At 39.9% G+C, this 23421-nt stretch overlaps 1 protein-coding gene across 1 annotated transcript; it reads right to left on the bottom strand.

The window, feature by feature from the left end:
* Positions 1 to 1627: 1627 nt before the first annotated feature.
* Positions 1628 to 13827, bottom strand: klf15 (Kruppel like factor 15). The gene is made up of 3 exons (XM_003446513.5): positions 13443 to 13827; positions 9882 to 11343; positions 1628 to 3394 (listed from the first exon to the last, which is right to left on the bottom strand). Exons 2-3 carry the CDS (start codon positions 11126 to 11128, stop codon positions 3226 to 3228), a joined length of 1416 nt encoding a protein of 471 aa, XP_003446561.1. The 5' UTR covers positions 11129 to 11343; positions 13443 to 13827; the 3' UTR covers positions 1628 to 3225.
* Positions 13828 to 23421: the final 9594 nt, after the last annotated feature.

Below are 23421 nucleotides of genomic sequence, written 5' to 3'. Positions count from 1 at the left end.
AAGCAACTGTGCGAAAGAGGTGGAAAATCAATACCATAGCTCAACAGTGTTTCAATATCAGAATCTGACATTGTTTCAATGTCAACAGTGTTAGAAAATATAACGTCGAATCAATGTCAGGTTTCAACATTGATTCAACATCAAAACCTGACGTTGTTTCAACGTTAAAAATGGGTGCAAGAGTGGCGTTGGGTCAACGTCACACTTCAACGTTGCTTCAATGACGTCGCCTGATATTGACTCAACATTGTTTCAATGTTTCCTTGCTATCTGGGTCATCTGCAGGGTTGACTACCATTAGCAACAACCATTACTTTAATTACAAATAATGCAATTTTTTTTATGTAATAAGCAGGAATTAAAATGGAGCAGTGTTGTTGCTCCTTCAATTAATGAGTAATTAAATTTGACAAAATACTCATTTGTCATGTTCAGTACCCGGGCAGTTTTTCCAGACTGTAAAACTGCCTGTATGCATCCTTTTTTTATTCCTGTCATGGGTTCATATGCACAATGCCAATAAATTACACCTAGTGGTTCTTCAGCTAGCTCTACTGAGGACTGCAGACTGTGGTGTCTATGGTCTAGTTCATGGTTATGTCCTGGCTAGCAGAGGACACTGTTAGAGTAAGACGTGGCAATATGGGAGAGATTTGCAACAGTTTTCCATCAGATGCTGTTTTATGTCTTTTATACTATTTATTGTAGAAAGACTACTCCAGGTACTAAACATGAGTGTGAGCACTGTAATTACTGAAAACACCAACGGTTGTCTAAATTTAGGAAGACTTGATAGCAGTGTCTCTTCAGGGTTCCTTCTATATTTCAAGATCAGGTCACTGTCCCCTGAGGCTTTCTGTCTGGCACAGAGGTGTTGCCACCCAGAGTGTTGTTTTTCAGCGTGCTTTGAACAATGGCAGTATTGAAATGACAAGGAAACGCAGGAAGACAAATGACAAATGGTGTTATTTAGAGTGCTTTAGCCTGTCCATAGTCTACAGGCTGCTTTGCAACCCACCTCCAGCTAACTCTGCTTTTTGCCACATCCCTTTATCACTAATGCCTGCTCTGCTCTGTGCTGGGGTCTTGTGCTATTCTTCTCACCTCTGGCTTTTCTTTTATGCCCCAAGAATAGTGTGTTACAGCCAAATAACAGAGCAGGCTGTTCCTGCTATCCCTGCTAATTTAAATACACTAAACTTGGGTCAAGCCAAACTAAATATACCAACACGGCCAGGTGTATGTCACCACCGGTTCAGTACGGTTAGAAGAAACAGCTAAATGTGTTCTGTCACCAAAAATATACAAAGAATATAGAAAAAATATTAAAATATATTTGTATCTTTTTATTGACTTGCAGGAATAAGATGAAATTTACCTCTGCCCTACCCTTCCCATAATGCTTTGGGGGTTTAATTATAAAGTAAGGTGTTGAAGTCAGAGATTTAGATGTAGGACAAGAAACTTGGAAAAGAATCCATCCTGAATTTTCATCTTGGTTTCAGTTTTACAATCTTAGTATATTTACCTGGATGTGTATGTTTGCAGAAATAGCACCGCTCTCTCCTGAAGTAATAAACACAGCAATACAATTCACAATTCACTTAAAACAAAAACAATACATGACTGATTCTTTTCACTTTTATTTGTAAATGCATCTTGGATAGAACAAAGGAAAAATATATAATATATCCATATGTACTGAAATGTTATGTACACATTTAGGGTTGAACACTATAAATCATCAGAATAGTCTCTGTGTGTTTCCTGGATGCAGCGTACGCGCCTGTATATTTACATACATTCATAGGATGCGATAAAACACCTGTGCTCACACAAGCATTCAAAATTCAAAATTGAATAAAAGGAATGATGTACAATGTTGTGTACCCCTGCATGTTGTCACTATACAGACATGAGTTATACATGGACGGCATGGTCGCACCCCTACGGGCTGTCGTACACGCAGCAAATAATGTTCGAGAGAAATAAAAACATTCAAAAATTTGGGGACGTTGCCACCACATTCTCCAGCTCATGGCAGGTCAGCACCATGGTGTGTGGGAATTCCATTTATCCCCTCAAGGTAAGATACGTGCTGGCTGAGGTGGAAGGCCGTCAGGGCGTTTCGAGTAACAGATATAGCAGAGTCGAGGCAGAAATTGTGTCATCAGCAAAGTAATAGATCAGGTAAAACTAGCAGATATAGGCAACAATTTTAGTTCAGGGCCCTGTTGTGAACAGTCAAACAGCACATTACAATGAGAAGCTTGATTTCCAGAACAATGTCACGCTCCAACAATGATTTTGTTTTTGTTACAGTAAGGCTTAAACAATGATACAAACAGAAGACCAGGAAGCAGGTAGACATGACTTGGCTTAAAATTCAACAAATAACATTTAACACTGATCAGAGGGCCAGTTTTAACAATCACTGTGCGCTTAACCTTTGAGTTGTGTCACTTTTTAGCTCTCCTCTTTACATCAGTTTACAAAGTTCCTGTAAAAAGTAAGAGGGGTCCTGATAGCTTATCATGTTTTATTTCCTTTTGTTATGCAATCAGTAGTTCATGTCCACGTCAGTAAAACAGTTCCCTCGTTGTGTTTCAGACACAAGCTGAATAGAAAGTTATCCACCCTTCTTAGTCAATTAACAGTGGTGCAAGGCAGCAAAAACAACAGGACAAAGCCTTGAGAGAAAGCTCTCTGGACCCAAGGAAACGTAACTACTACTCTGGTAGTAGCTGATGAGGATCCAAGGGAGTTTCACTTCTGAAACATTGCATAAATTTAACATGTCTGAGACATTAGCAGCTTTCAGGAAAATAAACGGCAGCTCCTGTATCCAGGTAGAATGGAAATGCAAGGCTATTACCAAATGTATCACGTAATCCAGACTGAACCGAAATAAGCTTATCTTATTTTCTTCTCAGGCAGGTGATAAGAACAGAGCAAATGTAAGGAGCACAACCGACCAAGCACCGACATCAACCTTCAGCTGATTACATGAACAGGATGGTAACTGTGTTGGTTTCTTACAATAACTTAGAACAATCCCAGACCACTCAAACGCCAAGTGAAGTTTGCTTCAGCTCACATATTCCAAATGACTTGCTGATGACGCGACAAAAAAAAGGGGGGGGGGAGAATTTTAAAAAGTACTGATATAGTATGAGGGTGTTCCAAGGATTCCCAGTGATCCCAGTAATCTCAGCAGGCGGAGCATCAGTTTGCTGAGCGGACTGTCCGACTGCTTCGTGGAAAACGGTGGACTTTGATGTGTTTTGACAGATGGTCACTGCGGGCGAATTTCTTTTCACATACAGGACACTGGTAGGGCTTAACCCCCGAATGGGACCGCCGGTGACGCGACAGCTCATCTGACCGTGAGAACCTGAAAGAAGAACAGAAATGTTTCAGAATTCAACAAAGGCAAACCGAGAGAGGTGGTGGCGTGTGCACAGGTCACAAATCTGGTGACCTTAGATTTCACTTTTGTTAACTGTCTGGAAATGTCTTGAATAATTTTGCACTACTTTGCTTTACAGGTGTGGCTTGTTTCCTACAAAATTAGATTGTACTTGTGTGCAGGAGCATGGCAGTGAACTTGCATGTATATACGTGCACTAGCATGTGAGTGCAGGATGTATAAAAGGACATCAGTAAAGTAACACCATATATATTTTGTGACAATAAATAACAGAACAGAAATCAGCTTCCTTCTCAGTAAGTTCCTCATCCCATGAACAGATTTCAACACAGTCTTGGACAGCAGCTGGCAGCCTTATTCTACTCTGCAGCCTCAGAAAACTGCTCTCCACCTGCTTTGGGTTATGATTAAGACCATGAGACAGCTGAATAAGACTGAGGACCAACCTGACAAACCTGCCTCAATTGGTTTGTCCAGTTAGCTCCAGTGGGAGCTGACTCCAGTCCTCTAAAAAACAATGAGTGAGGGGATTGTTCAGCTCTAAATGAATGGGCCCGTTGTCTTTGACAGTAACAAAAAAAAAAAAAAAATCAATAAATCACAAAATATGTTTATTGTCAAAAGACCAGGACAGTCTGTCCAGGTCTGTGTATGGGTTTGTTTCAGCTGCATGTGGTTTCAAGAAAATCCTGCCTCACTTTTGTCAACCTAGTTGCATAATTCACCCAGACCTGTTTTTCTCTTTTTGATGGAACTCGGTATGCTTGGCAGCTCTGAACAAAAAGAAGCACTTATGAGGCACACAACATAAATATCCCTGAATGAGCATGGATATTTCAAGGCACGAAATTTAAAAAAGATATATAACACCCTTGTCTCTTACCTTGTACTTCTGGAAACTACCTTAGCATTTACTTGTTCTTGCCAATCCCAAGATTTTTACTGCAACTGCATCATTATCTGGTCACAAGCAAGAATGCTTCAAATGCTGATGCTACAACTCATTTCCTTCTCATTTGGACAAACAAAAACTTGGCTGGAGTCACGGGGATGACAGCTCCAGGGTTTCTTCCCAGCACCCTGGTTCTCTGAAACTGACTGTCCCCAGCTGGGCTCTGCCTCCCAGATGTTACTCTGGTGATTTGACAGCATGATGAATTGGTACAATTGCACCCTATAATTAAGGAGCAACATTTAAAAAGCTAGACTAAAATGCAATCTACCATCTATCCCTGGCAGGCACAAGAAGCTTAGAGCTTAAAAATGATGCTGCACACATGTAAGTTAAATTGCATGCAACACCTGACAGCAGTTTAAAAAACTGGACCCTGCCAATGAAACCCAAGCCCAACCACAGCGATCGTGGCTCAAGAGTTGGCTGTTTGTCTTGTAATCGGAAGGTTGCTGGTTCGAGCCCCGGCTTGGACAGTCTTGGTCATGTGTCCTTGGGCAAGACACTTCACCCGTTGCCTACTGGTGCAAGTCCACACTGTGACTTATGTAATTGACTAGTTACTGACCAGAAGTGTCTGTCGAGTCCCCGACAGAGACCAGCAGACTTACAGCAAAACTCAAACTCCATGTGGAGGATAGACGGTGTATAGATACTTATCTTCTCTGTAATGTTCAAACTTTTTTAGTTTTTTGCCATCGTTATATCTGGAGTTTAGTTTATGAATTAAGTGTGCTTAATCAAATATACTGTGGTCACTCATATTATACATGACCAAAGTTTTAAATGGGTATAAATAATCTCAGTGGACAAAAAGCTCAGAATACACACTCTGTTTAGCTTTCTACACTTGGATCTGTAGGATCTCACTGACATATCCCTAAGAAATTACTCTCAGGAAAACAGCTATGGCACAGAAAGCCCAAGCACCTGCTGTTTGTTAGGAGCAGCTAATTGGTTGTCTTAAAAGGAATGACAGGTGCAATCACGCAAAGTTATTCTAGCAGTGACAAAGAATAAAAACATAAAGATGAATACAACCAATCCTCGCCTCTAAAACCCCGACTAACCACGTGTCTTACACAGAAATAAAAATGATTTTGAAAGTTGAACACACTGACTACTGTACTATCTCAAAATCAGATATTCCAACAAGACAAGGTTAGGGTTAGGGTTATAAATATCAGCATTGCCTCATAATTTCACAATCAAGGCACAAGTAATCCCTAGTGTAGTGGCAGACAGTGTCTTCATCGCAGGGTGGGTGTGTGGACGACAACTGGTACATGAACAGAGCCCAAAGTCTGAATCTAATTTTCTCATATAATATCTTTCAATAAACCACGTGCACCCAAATCTGATCAGCAAACAGTTTTACATGGCGTGCATAGATGAAACACTATCGCTCTGACATTCCAACATCTGGTTCAGATCTGTTGCTCTGTGAGAGAGCATCAGAGAAACAGTGACAGGATTTCTAATGTTGTGTCCATTTTTTTGCCTTCAATGAACTTCATTTGGTTTTATTTCAGCTTGTAGTTAGTTGTAGTTACTCTTCTTTAGAGCAAACAGCATCTATATTTGTCATACTTGAACTAAACTGCAGTAGAAAGAAATAAAAGATTGGGTTAAGACATCTGTGAGAAAGGGAAACAATTAAAATCAGCCCTCTACAGTCTGTTTCCTTCTAACCTTGAATTACAGCGCTGCACAGTATCCAGCCAAGTGTTTATCCAACTATGTTCCTCCAGCACTGACTCAAATTGAAAGGAACACAAATAATTTTGGGAAAAATTATTCTATTGTCCAACTCAGCCAGAAAACAGACACCTGGATCCTTCTCGTAAAGAGAATTTCTGTATTATGTCTTTGTTTCCGGCCCAGTGTTAGGAATCAGTATTTTAACGCCAGTTAATGCCAAAACCATGCCTGGCACACACTGTACTGAACAGCTGCATCTGTGGCTGACCTAAGCTTTTGGAGCCTTGTGTTGTTAATCAGCTTCCAGATCACTAGTGAAAACTTTTCTTTTCTTTTGAATCAAATCTCACAACTCACTTTACCACAAAAATCCTACTCAGCCAATGAGATAAAAATGATGCACTGCTTGTCTGAAATCATTTGTGGTGAAGCATATTCATGAATGTAATTATTGAATGCAGGGGTGAACAGAGGCATGTTAAGATGACATCACGGCCTACTAATAACTTACTTTAACTGCAACAGGTCTCTAGCGCTCCTTTTAAGAGAGTTAGGGTTGGGTGCATTTTAGCTACACTCTAAAGTTTCATAGTTTAAGAAACCAGCAAATGTTACCTTTGAAGTCTCTTGTATGCAATTTGGTTTTAGAGTTCACAGTTTTTGCCTTACAAAAACGGGGGAGATCTAAGGGTGAACCTTATCTTAATTCTTTACACTGTACATGTAGTAATATCTAGAGTGACCGTGTTATACACTGTACTGCATTCATTTGTTCTTTTAACCGTTCTCTCCCTGTTCCTCCTAGTCCATATGAGGAACCCTGCCTGATACCCGCTCTTCCCTTTCATGCAGTGTGCAGCCTGGACGTTCCTAACCCACAGTCATGGTAACTATTCAACACTTTGTCTTTGTTCACTTCCTCACTGCTGCTCCCTTCAAGTGACTGTGTGCAAAACTCGTTTTTTCTCCCACCGTCTTGACAACAGTTAAGCTAACAATATAAGCAACATTTTTTCCCTCTGTTTTTCTCTTAAAATCTTAGTCTTTGCTCCTCGGCCCAATCAGCAGCTACTTTAATAATTTTCCCAACCTGCCCCACTCCCCCTTTGGGCGGCCCCCTCATTTATCCCAACACATACAGTGGGTTTCACACACACTGGTTTTCTCTTTTTTTCTCTGAAACACACACACACACACACACACACACACACACACACACACACACACACACTTTCATCCAAACTAGATCCTGCCTTTTGTGTACAGACAAGAGCCCTTTGTTAGCTGGGACACACTGCCTGGATTACTACTGCACAAATTTCTGCAGCTCATGTATCAGGACACAGCAGTCCCGCTGTAGGGTACATGCCTGGTGGCATGTTGCCAGGTTGGGAATACCACAACACAAAGCTTTTAGGAGATATTATTTATTGCTTGCTACCTGCATGCTTTGAGTTTATGAGTGACTGCATGTTATCTCTTGAAAGACTGGTTCTTGTAAGTCAAATTATGTAAAAACACACTGGTAGGAGTATTTTTGTATTTATTTACTGTTCATTTCATATTCAAAGGCAAAAGACGTTATGAGCAAATTTGAAGAGGCTCTGCATCTGATCTGTCCAAATATTTTAGCCAGTTTTTGTTCATCGTTACTGGCTGTAAGTTCAGTCTAGCGTCAGTGTTCTACGTGGTCAACATGCTTTTTAAATCTTTTCTTGGGAAATCCTTACTGAAAAAGATATTTTGGATTTGTAAAAATTACATATTTGAAAACATGTCATCTAATTCAAACACATTTTAACAAATCCATAGTGCAGATTTTCAGTTCAGTCCAAAGTCAATATAACATCAACCTGATCTGACAGAAATATGTGAAATGACCACAACCTCTTTTATGTGTTGTAATTATATGGCTACACCACAGAAACTGTTTCACTGGGGTGTTACTTGGGACTAGACTTTGGTGAGTACAGCACTCTTGCATCAAGGCAAAAACGCTCTGAGTTGGAATGGTCTGTGTGAAGTTTATGTGGGTTTTCTTTGTCTGTGTGGCTTTTCTCCAGGAAATCGTAGTCCCACAGTACAAAGACACACATATTGGGTCAACTGGTGACTCTAAATTGGCTGTAGTTGTGGCTACATGGTACATAAAGAGCTTAACCCTCTGAGATCCGAGTCATCATTAGTGGCAACTTCCAATATTTTTCTAAAAATATTAAAAAGTCAGTTTGGCCTGCTCCTAGTGTCAGGGTAGATTTGAGCTGACAATTATCACCTATGATAACTTATGCGGCAGTTTTATATTAATGTATATAATATATAATGTATGTATATAATCCCCACAGTATTTTAATTTCACACATTTGTGTGAGACAATTTCAGTGTGTGTAGATAGATAGATAGATAGATAGATAGATAGATAGATAGATAGATAGATAGATAGATAGATAGATAGATAGGCAAGAATATGTTATTCACTATCAACATTTAAGGAAAAGTGGCAGAATTGGAAGAATCATATAATATTCAGAAGGACCAGAATAGGGTTTTTTTAAGTTAATTAAAAAAATGTCTGTTTTCCGTCCGTTCTGGGTCCCTTTTGGAGCTACTGATTAAAAAGTACAATGTTGTACTCTTCACTAGCTTAAGGTCAGCCTGAACATCCCACCTGATGTCCTCAGGAAACCAGCCAGCTTAGCTCTGCCAACTCTGAACACGAGTCAAACTCCATCACATTCACACAAACACACTTCCACGATGATAAAAGCAAAAAGACACTTTATTTTAATTAGCAAAGTAATTGCCTACTGATGAAGACATCCACCTTGTTCCTCTGCCATTACACACAGCAGGTTCTACATTAACTCTTGCTGTTTTATACTGAAAAAAACACAAATATACACACACACTCATGCTGCCCCAGCAACTGAACATGGGTCAGGTATCAGCAGGAGGCATCCATGTTGTGACCATGTGACTCCAGTCCACATGCACTGTGACAGATTTAGTTTACATCCACAGAAAAAAGACGCAATGGTTATTCTTACCCAATTCGGATATCACACTGCCTGACGAGATGGCATTGTGTATTTGTGTTGCCACTACCTCACATCACTCCAATTAGCACTTGCTAGACTGCAAGGCAGCTACTAAGAGCTCCTCAGCTTAATGGGTTAGTGAAAAGGAAAAAAAACCACAGGATGGCATCTTTTGCTTTTTTGTTACATCTTCCTGACTAACTGTGAGTGGCCTGTTTCATTGCTGTGCCATTTTCCTGAGATTTCAGAAAGACAACAAGTGCTTGCTTCCATGGTAATCTACTTGGTTACAAATAGTGACATTCATGTTGCAGGGCTGCTTTTCTGGGGTTTGGATATAATTTCTTCCTGGTCTAGAATACCCCATGTGGAAAATCTATTAACAGAAAAAGTGTAGTACCAAACTGAATTAGATTGAATGTGAAATGTAACATAATCTACTTTTAAGGAAATGCCCCTTTTAATTTTTGCCTAAACTGAAAACACTAATATTAGATTGTGGATTTTAGGGGTTTAACTTACTTGGACTCTGCACCACACTTGATGAACAGGGATACATCCAACTGACAAAAAATTACTGCGGCTAGGCCAGTAATGAAATTATGAGGCTGCTGTTATTGCTCTGCTAACAAACAAACCTTTACACAGGTTACACTTAATCACTTGTATATATCAGTCAATCTTTGAATCTAGTCTGTTAAGAAAACATACTAAACATACTATGTTTTTAAGTAAGAGTATTCGGTTCCTCGGTACTCACCTCCATCCGCAGCCCTGCCAGTTGCAGGCAAAAGGCTTCTCCCCTGTGTGCCTCCTCAGGTGGGCCTTCAGGTGGCTGCTCTTGGTGTACATCTTGGTGCAGCCAGGAAAAGAGCATTTGTGCATTTTGATGAGATCCGCCACTGTGTTCTTCTGGAATTTTTGTCCGCCAACAAGGATTCCTGATCCCTGGCTGGTAGAGCTGTCCCCGAGCCCAAGAGGTTTGGCTGCAATTGGGACTGGAGCGATTCGTACAAACTTTGAGGAGACGTTAAGGCTGGGGGAGGGCAGGATGTGGGGCACAAGGGCAAAGGTTTGACCTTGGATGTTGACCAGTAGCTGTGCAATTTTGATGTCTGAGGCTGGGGCAGGCTGTGGGGGATGGGCTGCTGGAGTAAGTGGTGCCACTGTAGGCTCCTGCTTGATCTGTATAGGCTGGATTTGCAGAATGACCGGCATTCCATTACCATTTGTGTCACTGTCTGAAGATGAAGGTTTGTTAGTGGATTCCTTCTTGGCCCCTGTGCTGGATTCCTGTGTGGGGTTAACTCTTGTGGTTTTGGTGTCCCTAGACGCAACAGCCACCAGACCTGCAGTGCTGACAGTGGGAACAGTTTGGTCAGAATACTTTGCCTCTGGCTCTACTTTAGGCTCAGGGGAGGCCTCTGCGCACCACTCCAGGCCAACTTCTAGACCAAAAGACTCCTGCATTACTCCCAACTCTGGGCAATCCTCTCGGATCTCCTGTTTCATTGTCACCACCTCCATGTTCTCCTCCAGGAATTCTTCTATCTCTTCCAGCGTGGGCTGGAAACACCCTCCAAGCTGTTCTTTTGGCTCACCATGGGTCCAGGTGAGGAAGTCAAAATTCTCCTCCTTTACTTGCTCACGTTTGAACGACTCATCTTTCCGTGAATCCCACAGGAAAGCGGATAATGGCATAGGATCCACGGATTCTGTGGTAACGCTGTTGGCACTCCCTAAGGAGGCCTGAGACAGCAGGTGGTCCAGCATACTGTCCTGACTTTCAGCACTAGAGCTGCTACCATAGCTGGAGCTAAGCACCTGGGAGTCTGGGCTGGAGCAGGAACGAGGACTGGATGAGTCACTCAGGTCCTCCTCCGAAAATGGTGACGGCATAACCTGGTAGGAGCCCAAGTCCGTGACCATGTCAGATTGCTGGTAGGCCGGTGGAGCACCGCTGTAAAGAAGAAAAGTGTCTTCACTCACAAGGGAGTTATCTACCATCCCTGGATACTGCCAAACCACTGTCTCTTTCTGGACTCAGAGTCTGTGTTTAGGGATGACTTGCAAGAGAATTATTCCTTCTGCTGGTGGAGAAGACCAAATATACCCAGGTCACCAAGGCCACACTTCTCACGGGTGAGATACCGAAAACACCTGGTGTTAGCGGTGGAGAAAGAAGCTCACAATCCAAGGTCTCCAGATAGGAAACAGTATGTCTAAAAGAATAAACAGAGATAATGAGAAGTCGGTTAATCTCCATGCCACAAGCAGCTACTGCACATTTGACAAAGCCTGAAAGCATACCATTATTATATAAACAAACAAAAACTGCAAACAAATATATGTATACAAAGTGTGTCCATGTCTTTATTGTTAAAGAAGTCCCTAAACTGTATCAATGCTGCATTCATTCCAATTAATTGTGTTACCTTCTTAAAATGATTCATTTTATTAGGTTTGAGTGCAGAAACAACAAGGGTCATTTTTGACTCTGAAAGAGTTCTGATGAGTTCATAAACTCATAAGCCAATTTTGTTTTAGTTCTGCTAACTTCTTTGGGTTTACAGTGGATGCTGTCATGGATATTTTTTTTGCTGCAGTTTTATACATATATATATATATACACATATATATATATATATATATATATATATACACATATATATATATATATATATATATATATATATATATATGTTGGAAAGATGAATTGATAAAAGGTAATGTTGGAGGCCTTATCTACTAAGTTAGTGTTCTCCCTGTGTTGTCTCGATACTTGTACATTGGCTATAACTATTTTAAAATACCCATATTTTGTCAATAATCCACATACAATAATACAGGAGCCCAATTTTCTATGCCAGTGTGCAAGCATTAAAGGATGTTACATATTATTAGCCTGGTTTATTTTTCTACCACACAAAAATTTGGGCATGTAAATGATCCCTGCAGTTCATCAAAAATTGCAGCTGGATTTGGAATAGTGTGCTATGCCCTTTGATAGCAATACTGTACTTACAACATTTGTTTCAAAATCTGTTTTAAAAAAAGTGTCAAATCTCAGCCAACTTTGGAGGCCCTGATCTTCTAATGTTTAAACTAGTCACAAAGGTTTGGACTTTATCTGTCTGCATCTCTGCTTCAGTATCTTTCATGTTATTCACAAAATCACAGGATTTTTATTTTTTATTTTTCCCAATTTAAGGCTTTTCCCATTTTAAACTTGTAAATATTGGAATTTTTACATACCGCATTGCTTAAGTTTGGGTTCTTTTATGTCTAACCATCGCTATGGCGTTTACAGGAACAAATCTCTAGTTTTAAATACAGTTCGGAGTATAATTGACCTCTCATAATATCTTAATAGAACTATGGTTCAATGACATACCTTAACTGAGGCTGGTTTCTGTATCTGTATCTGATCTATGTTTACAAGTCAGCTGGCTGTACTTTCTTTACATGTGTCCAGATCAGAGCTGATAGTATGCAGTATGAGTTCACATGATCATAGTTTTACAATGTCCTAGTGTAGTCTTCATAAATAGGTTGTTTTCCTGGAATGAGGAGCGTCGGTCAGACCCTCTTCCCCTCTCCCTGCCTCCACTATTTGCCCTCCCTTTTTAGGGGCCCCTGTATGGTCTGAATGAACGAGGGTAAACCCGGACCAGAGAGAGAGAGACAGAGAGAGAGAGAGAAAACATATTATCCTGAAACACCGCAGGGGGCAGCCGGGAGCAGCGTGGGTCCCTCCTCTGAATGCGTAAATCACCTGTTCGGCGTGTTTACGGGACGATAAAGGATCAGTAAATCAGTCACAGCGCAAAAGGATTCTTTTATATTCACAGAATGTTGTCGCCTTACGTGCAACATTTCAAGGCTATATTTTGTAATCATATGTTAAAATTGTAATTATGGCTGAGGGTTTTTTTCTCCTTATTTGTACTTGCTTAATAATTATATTGGCATGTGTAACCATTAACTCTTCCACGCCATCGGGTTTCAGACAGCAGTGACTCTCAGGCGCAGCTGAAAATGGGACAGCAAAACTCATTCAGATTCCATTCACTTACACTCTGCTGTCAAACTGATTAAACTGTGAATCCTGAAAGTCCTCAATATAGATCTGTGTGCTTTGTTTTTCCCGAGTGTCCCTCTCTGCGGCGCATTACGCATGAGTAGGCACGCGTCTCCGCTCTCAACGTAAACATGTTTTCATCCTGCCTGCTGCTGCAGCATATGGCACGAAAGGGAAACGCGTCCTGCACGCTCTGAGCGACCTGGGGGGGGAAGAGAGATAGAAAAACTCCGATCTTACCTCGATCGCGCAACCTGAATATAATCCCAGAGCAAAATACGCGAGGAGAATCTGTTTTATCCGTTGCATTCGACGAGCCACAGTTTGCCCTTGAGGTTCTCCATGCAGCACAGCAGCAGCAGCAGAGGAAGAGTTCAGACTGGACTGAGTGCTGACTGAGTTGTACTATGGGGCCGTCACATGACTGCCAGGGTGCCTTACAGCCTCAGCGTAGTGAGAAACGAGAGGATGTCGCTGAAGGCTCGTCCCCGCTCTGTAGTCTCATTGGTTGGTTTTTGCAGAGATGGAGGCGGGTTGTCCGGTCTGTCACTCCGTGGATCTGCTGCGTGGAATAACATGTGGGACTGTTGTTCAGGCAGGGGGCAGAGTGGTACCTTGTCATGATGAATAACTACTGGAGGGTCGGCATTCAGGGATCCAAGATGGAGGCGTGATGCGCCTTACAACCTTTGATTGGCTGAAATGGATTTTACTTTAAAAAATAATCTTTAGTTTTAAAAAGGACAGGAGATCAGTTTCATGAAGCCAATTGTAGTGGAACTGATGTGAAAAGTTTTGAGATAACTGCAAGATATTGTCAATATCAAATGATTTACCTCTCAATAATTGCATTTTCAAATTAATTTCTAAGTTGACTTAGTGTTTCTCAATAAGATCAATCAAGCACCAATACACCAGAAAGCACCAAGAGTACACTCTGGTCTGACAAATAATGTCACAAAGTATCCATGGTCAGTGGTTTCTTTAACACACACACACTGATGGATATCTTGCCCAAGGATTGGGCACCTTGTAATACCTCCTTACCAGATTCCAAGCTAATCTTATAACACCATGACTGAATTTGCCATAGATTGTTACCTACAACTCATTAAATTTTTAAAAGTTTTTTTTAAAGACTCTGCATATTGCTTATTGAAATAGAATGCCACCAAAGTAATGACAAAATAATGTTGAAATAATATAACAAATATTACAAAATCTAAAATCGGCAAGCCTTTATTATACAGTTCACTTACTTCCTGCCTTCCCCTCAGATCCCACATTGTCTCCAGTGAAGTGTAAAGTAAAGAGCTTGACCAGGCGCCGCATGAGAACTATGTTAAATGTATTACAGTAACTGAGTGTTTTCAGGCCTACAACAAGCAGTGCAGCTTGTCTGACTGATCCCACTGGACCTCTTAATTAAGCCATCAAACAGCTGGAGCCAAACCTGCAAGACTGCTCCTGCCTCTGCCTGGCCCACAGATTACAGGCTCAGTGCAGAGGGTTGGAAATGCTGCTGATTTGAGGATTAGCCACTTGCCTTTGCCCTGTTTCTTCTTCTGTGGCTCTACTTCCCCAGGGATGTATATCTCTCCTTCTCACATGTGGGGTGTTGAAATCTGGTTACTGTTTGCCTCCAAAGTAGCTACAAGCCTGAGGAGGCTGCATTACTCAAGACAAAAGGCTTGGGTGTAAATACAGGAGATGATTCAAATAAATGCAAAGAGTGAGATTTCAAGGGAGAACAATTACCTTTTTTTGTTTTAGTGCAAAACATAGAAGCATAAATGTGTAATGTTTTACATCTAATTTTTTGTCCGCTGTACTTGTATAACATTTTTTGATAGATGCCATTCTGAATAATTATTTTCTGAGTGCCAAGACTTTGGAGAAAAGCAATGGTCAATACTAGAGAACTGGGGGAAAAAACACCTGCTTGTTGAACATCAGATTCTAGAGTAACAAAGCAGGTTTTGTTCTGATCGAGGAACAGTAGATTATCTTGTTTTTTACGGTAGAGTTTGGTTGGGTATTTCCCCAGTCAGTCTACAGCTGTGTGAGCTTAGTGAAGACTTCAGCCATGTCCCTTGGGGTGTCCTGTGTTGGGGAGGTGGTTTGTGAGTTAACCTAACAAGCATATCTCTGGACTCAAGGAAGCTGGACTACCCGGATATAACCCACAAAGGGAAAAAAGGAAAACTCCACACATTACTGAGCTGTGATAAAGGTCATAATTACTTAATTCCTCAGTAAGATACCATTGATCTTTGTAAATATTAATGCAATAAAGTTTATGATGTAATTTACTGTTTAATAGGGCCAAGTTCAAATGCTTATCTAAAACTGCAAACACTGAAGGTTTTGTCACAGGCCAGAGATTTGTCTGTCTGTGGCCTTATGAGGAGTTTCCTCACTCCTCAGTCCATCAGAGGCAAACCGAAAGATAAAAAAATCTGTGTGGAAATGCCGTGAGCACCAGCGAAGCAGCAAATGCAATCTGCAGCTCTGCTGTCACAAGAACTGCCCAGATATGACAATTAGTCACTGTCAGCCAACTCTCACTTCCCTCTGGTTATATTCCAGTCATCCATCTGGGGCTGCATCTCAGAAACTATCTGCCCTATCTAGGTCTTAAGTTTGGAAGAGTATAAAGTAGGATTTTTTGACAAGTTTGTGTTACACAAGTAAATCCTATTTAAATTTAGGAATGCTCTCTCTTCTCAGATTTAAAAAATAAATAAAAATACAACTTTTTACAGCTTTTCTCATGTCACAGAAACAAGTGACTTTCTAAACATTAAATCTTCTAATGGAAATTTATTAAAATTTGTTAATTTTTTTTTAAATTAATTTTTAATTTAATTGCACCTTGAGGTAACAGATTATGTGATTTGGCACAAAATAAATACAAATATAAATAAGTCTGAAGGTCTTTCAAAAACCTTGGCTGCTTTGTCAACTTCCATTTCATTTGTGTGCTTTTGCACTGCTTTTCTATTTGCTAGTGTTCTCTTAAGTTGAAGTGTTAACCTTTAACCTTTCAGCGCTTCACACTTAACACTGATCTATGAATCATTCAAGCATAAATAGGTCAGACAGTAGGCAAACACACAGTCAGTGTTGTCTTTAGGCACTTTATTACAGGCAGCCTCTTGCAAAAACACATCACTTGTTCCTGTTTCTTTAGTTGAATCAACAAAAAATGCCAAAGACAAAACAAGTAACGCTATGATTTGTTCGTCTGAGTGCTGGAACAAAGCTGTTTGTAAACCTTGTCGTTCTACACTTTGGGACCATCCAGAAGTGAGAGACTGGACCTCACTATCCAAAGAGTGCAACTGAAGCAGCCAACCACTGTGACTGTCTGGTGTACAGATATGCCAGGTTCAGCTGTGGTTCACCAACCAGCCTGTTAGACTACTCAACAATTTGACTGACTGATAAAAAAAAAGATCAAACATATTCTGTAAAAGCACATAAAAAAAACCCGCCACGCTTGAATCAGTGTGAAAACGAGACTCCCAAATATGAGTCGCCCTTTCTTTGCACACAGGTCAACAGTTTGCTTTAAAATTCTGCTTTGAATAAATAACTTTTCCAAAATATTTATAACATTGAATGCATTTGACTATCTGAACCTTAATGGGTGTGACCTGTTGTATATGGGTACATGTTCTAGATTCAATGATTATATCTTTTGTCTTGGATATGTTCAACTGAAGTTAGAACTCATCACACAATTTAACAAATTCATCAAGACCCGGGCCATGGCTAGCAGAAGGACAATAACAGACTCGTCTACATCCTTTAAAATGTAAGAAAACTGGATTTTTCTTAAATAAGAATAGGAACATTAACCTAGTCTTACTTTTTCCCCCATGTCAGGTCCACTAATGACATTCATTGCTAAGTAAGTAATATGCTACCATCCATTGTTACCTATGAGTTACTGTGCTTAGTTTCCTACCTTGGCAACCAAATGTGCCTACCAAGATGGGCTGTACACATTTCTGTATTATAGTGCCTTTGAGTGTAAGCCCCTTGAACTTGTACCTAGACTTTTCTCCACTCCCTGTTCCTGTTACCCGTGGACTCCTGGTTATTCCACTTTAGGCTTGCTGCTTTTGATCAAAGCTTCAGTCTCACCAAATCATTAACCTGTTGTTTGTCTGTGTCGTACTGTCATATCTGTGATATTTTTACCTGCTGCCATATAAACACAGTTTAAGTAAAAAGCGTGATATCTATGCTAAACACATTTCTGCCAGTGTAGACTGACACTGTATCCTCACAATGTAGACATGTGCAATCTTTTGGATTTGTTTCTTTTCATAGCTCTGTATAGAGACCAGGTTAGTTGTGAAGTCTAATTTCTGCATTTAAATTCTTGACTATTTATTAGCTTCAAGTCCAAAGTGATCAGCTCCAACATCAACACCAACAAGTGCAAATGCAAAGTAGTAGGCTCTATTAAAATTCACCCAGCAACTGCAAAATATAGCTTTGCAATGGTAGATACGAATGATAAAATAAGTATTCAACACGCCACCTGTTTTCGAAGTAAATATATTTCTAAAGGTGCTATTGACAATAAATTCTCACCAGATGTCAGTAACAACCCATCCAATCCACACATGCAAAGAAATCAAACCATAGATGTCCATAAATTAAGTCATGCATAATCATGATAAATTACACAGTACTGAAGACAGCCATGACACCAGCTTAAATCTATTAATAATCAGAAATTACCAAGCTGTCACACAAGAAACATCGCATGATGGATAAAACCAATGAGCCCTCTCAAGACCTTTGGTTGCAAACCATACTGAAGGCACTGGTTACAGAACTGAAGGTTTTAGTGAACATTGTTGAGGCCATAATCAGGAATTGGAAATAATGTCATTTCACCATAAACTGGCCAAGATTCAGACAGAAGAGTGAAAAGAATTATCAGAGGAGTTGTCCAAGAGCCAAGGGCCACTTGTGGAGAGCTACAGAAAGACCTGGAATGAGCAGGTACAAAGAAAGTTGGTTCAAAGAAAACAATAAGTATCTTGATGCATGTTCAATCATCCACGTAAGAAATCCTCAAAACAAGATTCTGTTGGCGAAACCTGCATTCAGCTGAGACCGAAGGAGACAGTTGGATGAGTGATGAAGCATTTCTCCCACTTGAAATACTAAGTCCAAATGAATCAACTTTTTGGGAAAATAATAAGTAATGCACTCAACTGCCATGGCTTGTATGCACGTTCGCCACACAAGACTCCATTACTGAGGATAAAGCATGTTGAAGCACGTTCAAAGTTTGCTGAACAACACTGAGACAAGCCTGTGAAACACTGGGAGAGTAGTCTGGCCAGAAGAGACCCAAATTGAACTCTTTGAATGTCATAATGCACACCATTATTGGAAGTTAAAAGGCACTACATATCACCCCAAAAACAGTGAAGTTTGGAGGTGGGAACATCTTGGTGTGGGGCTATTTTCAGCTTACAGCATTGGCATGCTTCATCTACTTGAAGGAAGGATGAATGGGAAAATATACCGAGGCATTATTGATAAAAATCTGCTGCCATTACCAGGGTGATGAAGATGAAATGAGGGTGGACGTGTCAGCAAGATAATGATCCCAAACACACGCAAAGGAAACTCTTAATTAGTTTCAGAGAAAGAAAATAAAGCTGCTAGAATAGCCCAGCCAATCACCTGACCTGAATCCTATTAAAAAACTATGAACTAAAGAACTAAAGGTCAGAGTTCATAGAAGAGGCCAGAGAGCCTTAAAGATTTGATTTGAAGATGGTGTGGAATGACTGCAAGCTCTCATCACCAACAAAGGCTTTTACATTTTAGTAAGTGTGTTCAATACCATACTTTCTATCATTTTTCATTATTACACATAATTTAATTCATGGACATCTATGGTTTGATTTCTTTGCAGGTGTGGATTGGATGGGTTGTTACCAACATCTATTCAATTCAATTCAATTTTATTCATACAGCGCCAAATCACAACAACAGTCCCCTCAAGGCGCTTTATATTGTAAGGTAGACCCTACAATAATACATACTAGAGATGGCACGATACCACTTTTTTATGTCCGATACCGATATCATAAATTTGGATATCTGCCGATACCGATATGAATCCGATATAGTGTTTTTTAATCAATAAAACTGTTTTTTAATATCTTGCTGCATTTTGTATAAGTTCATACTCAAGTTTAAATAAACAACAACACTAAAGCTATTCTGTTATACCTGTATGTAAAAAATACACTGCACCCAAAATATTTCATAGTTCAGCAACACTGATCAATCTAATAAACTTAAACCTACTCCATCCTCCCTATTCTGGTATTTTAAAGAGTACTTAGGAGAAATATTAAGCAACCTAACTAACAGGGTTGCAAACTCCCAGCAACAAAAAAAATAGGGAACCACCCCCCACCCTCCACCTCATGATGCTTAATCGATGTAATCAACTTTAATTTGATGCAGGGTGAAAAAAATGCTCAGAAATAAATTATTTTTCAAGAATAATTAAATAGATTCAACATCTTTCTTCAACAGAACTGCAGACTGCACAGATGGTACCTTCCCAAAGGAAAAATTACTATAGCTTACTAGGTTACATAGACTTAATAGTTACTATATACAGTAATGGACTTCTATACATTTTACATCAGATTAAAACTTTGGGTGTAAGATTCAGATAATTGTTTATTAAAAGCTAGACATTTTAAATGAGAATAAGAAAGAAAAGTATGTCTTTGTGCTCCCTTTTCCCTGTTCATGCCCTATCGGCCCCCCTGGCTACACTTTGCTAGATCCGCCCCTGCACAGTTACCAGCCGTCAGCTACGTAGAAAAGGATCCTGGTCTAGAAAGTAATATTAAATACATTCTAACAACAGCTTATCAAGCTTAAACGTGCTGCTGTTGTTCAGCCGCTGGTTTCCTCTTTCTGGTGCAAAGTGGGCCAAAAACAAAGAAGAGAGACGGACTCGCGACAGAAAAGCCGATCAGCTGATCATTGATCAGTTTCACGATTGAAGTAGCAGCAGGAGAGGGAGAGAGAGAGGCAGTCGCTCCATATATCGGTTGTTAAGCTTAACGTGGGAATGCTTTACAAACATTCAGAGATGAACTTACACACTTGCTTTACTTCTCTCTGGGATAACTTCCTCGGAGATGAAATGCTGGTTTGGTAGCGAGGCTACAAATACACACAGCCGCTCTATCACGTCATGCATACTGCTCCGACGTGCTACGGTTATGAGCCGAGTTACGCCGTGTCGCAAGTTTTGTGAGGTGCTTTTTTGATATTTAATGGATCGGATTACATTTTTTATTTCTCGCCGATATCCGATCCAGTAATTTACGTCAGTATCGGACCGATACCGATACGTAATATCGGATCGGTCCATCTCTAATACATACAGAGAAAAACCCAGCAATCATATGACCCCCACTTTGGCAACAGTGGGAAGGAAAAACTCCCTTTTAACAGGAAGAAACCTCCGGCAGAACCAGGCTCAGTGAGGGGCGGGGCCATCTGAGATAACATGACATCAGGTGAGAATGTCATGTTTGCTATGGATGCTATAGCTATATTAATTAATTCCATATTCCAGTGACACCAGAAGCCTAGAATTGACATAACTGAATGTAATCCAGAAGTTATTAATATTGATAAATTGTCTGCTTTATTAAACCTAAAGTTTATTAAACAAACTAAGGTGGCACCCGTGGGCCTTCTGTACGTTTAACTTAGAAGTTTCAAACCTAGACCCTCATCAAATAGCAACATTTGCTAATGGTAGTTATCTTAACAAGCCCTCAGCTAGCATAGTCATCTTGTGCATGTATTTTATTTCTTATGCATCAGCTAGAAAGCAGTGAAGCACGGCTATCAAAAATCAGTAACTAAAATGCAATATCACTAACAGCTATTAGATGCTGTCTCCAGCTAAATCCCATTCCTAGAAATACTGAGGGATTCATAATTTTGCTAAATTTGGACCTTCCAATAGGTGCACCAGTACATTTTATAATACTGCCATACTGTGACATGTGTCACAGAAAATTGTGTAAAGTGCACTTTGGTGTGGGTGTGCATTGATACACTAGCTGCACAGACCTATAACTTCTCATTAAAGAACAATAAAATCCACATTTGAAATAACTCATGATTTTCCCTCTTGATTAGGTGTAGTTACTAAAAACTATATACGTGTATTTGACACACTGTGAATCAGAAAGGGCTGCGTATGCTATGTGCACCTTGGAAACTGTTTCTTGGGCTTAACATTATCCCATTTTGGCAGATACCACCTCCGTGTTCCTGTTACATGTAAGGTGTTTCTTGCCTTGACAAACTGGTTGTAGCAGTAATGACTGCCAAGAGACACTGCTCCTGTTTTTAAGACCTAGAAGTTGCATGTTTGTCATCTAAGAAACTGCAGCTAGGGTCATGTTTGGACTTTTGTATTCTGCACTTTATTTAGCTTTTTTTCCCCATGCACTTTTTTACTTTTGCTTAAAATGTGGTTAGGTTTAAGCAGTCAAGACTACTTGGTTAGATTTAGGCACTGAAGATTACTTATTTAGATTCAGGAAACAATGTGCTTTGTAATATTTTTATTTTGAGCCCTAAGTGGGAAAACCTCCAACTCAGGTCTTTGACTCCACATGCTATTCTAGTGTACTGATCTGCATGCAGACTTAGGTCAGGTAAGACAATACATTATAATTCCACAAGAATTTATGATACTCCTCATACCTAAGTGCTGGAAGAATGGTTGAAAGATCACTGTGGATTATGAAGAGCTGAGACTCATATGATGCCTTTATCAGGATTTGCTGTCCCTGTGGAAGTCATGGAGATGCTTTATATGACTTGGTCTCCATCTACTGGTGTAAATAAGCACTGCATGACTGCATGGAAGGAGAGAGAGACCAACTAGAAATGATTTTGCAACATATTTGTCCCCTTATGAAATGGGGAGAGGACAGTCTATACAAAGGTTTATGGGTTAAGTATAAAAACAGTCTAAATCCGGAAAATCTCTAGCACTGATAATATTACTGTATAAGACATCTAAAAAAAACCTCCAAATATTCCTGGTTCTGTCACAACTACATTCATTTTGAAAAAAAATGTCTGTGCATGTTAATTCAGTGGTACAGTGATTAGTTATCTTCAACTTTTATAACTTTAAACAGGTTTCTTTAATATATGCTTGCCCATAATGGGGATTATTTATACATTTATACATACATTATAAACAGGTGAAAGATGATGGCTCTACACCTGTCCTGGTCACACGTGGCTGGAAAAAGTAAGGGTGCGTTTCACACATGTATTTTGCTCAGTAAGATTTCTCAATGAATCCAATTCAATTCAATTCAATTTTATTTATATAGTGCCAAATCACAACAGCAGTCGCCTCAAGGCGCTTAATGAGAGATGTGACCAAGTATCTGCATGGCAGCCATAATAACAGATGTTCCAACTCTTCAAATATTAAGAAAAGGAGTTCCAACGGTTGCTTTATGGCTTTCTTTAGCAGATGATACACTGGCCCATCCTTTATGAAAAGAGAGGAGAAAATGCTGTCCCATAATTCATTGCTATGCCATCCAATCATTCGTGAAAGCAATCGACATAATTAAACACAGCTATGCAGATCATATAAATTTTTAACTGTAACTGCATTTTCCATTTCATTCATAGCCTCCTGATATATTTATAATTTTAACAACAATTTGTTGAACTCACAGCTGAACTCTGAACATCACACTGCTGGAATAAAAACTTTTTATTGCTGAGTTGTTGCTGAATGAAGAACGCAGGATGCCATATTTGCTCAAGGTTCCGTATAATCAGTCTTCATTAGTAATGTCCTTTGTTGTTTTACACAGTTTAGGATACATTTTTACTTCAGTATAGTTCTGCTGGAGTAGGTGATGGATGAAGGGAATTTTACTACAGTCAGAAATCCTAAACAGGGAGGAGGACAGGAGTCACACACCATATGATATGATATGGATTTACCAATCAAGGTAAATTATTGGGATGTCACAGTTGCAGGATGATCACCTAACAATGTGCTGTAAAAGATGGAGCCAGTTCACTTCAGTAAAAACCAGCATTCTGCCAATAGCAGTGAGTTCGTGGTAGTAGTACTTCATTTCTAACAGAA

This window comes from Oreochromis niloticus, linkage group LG5 (assembly GCF_001858045.2).
Source record: "Oreochromis niloticus isolate F11D_XX linkage group LG5, O_niloticus_UMD_NMBU, whole genome shotgun sequence".
NCBI lineage: Eukaryota > Metazoa > Chordata > Actinopteri > Cichliformes > Cichlidae > Oreochromis > Oreochromis niloticus.
This window is presented reverse-complemented; position numbering and strand designations above follow the sequence as displayed.

Bases quoted from the DNA above. Each gene is read 5' to 3' on its own strand.
- klf15 (XM_003446513.5), bottom strand. From the start codon at position 11,128: ATGGTAGATAACTCCCTTGTGAGTGAAGACACTTTTCTTCTTTACAGC. The intron at 3,395-9,881 runs GTGAGTACCGAG...TTCTTCTTTCAG, and splicing joins TGGCAGGGCTGCGGATGGAG to GTTCTCACGGTCAGATGAGC.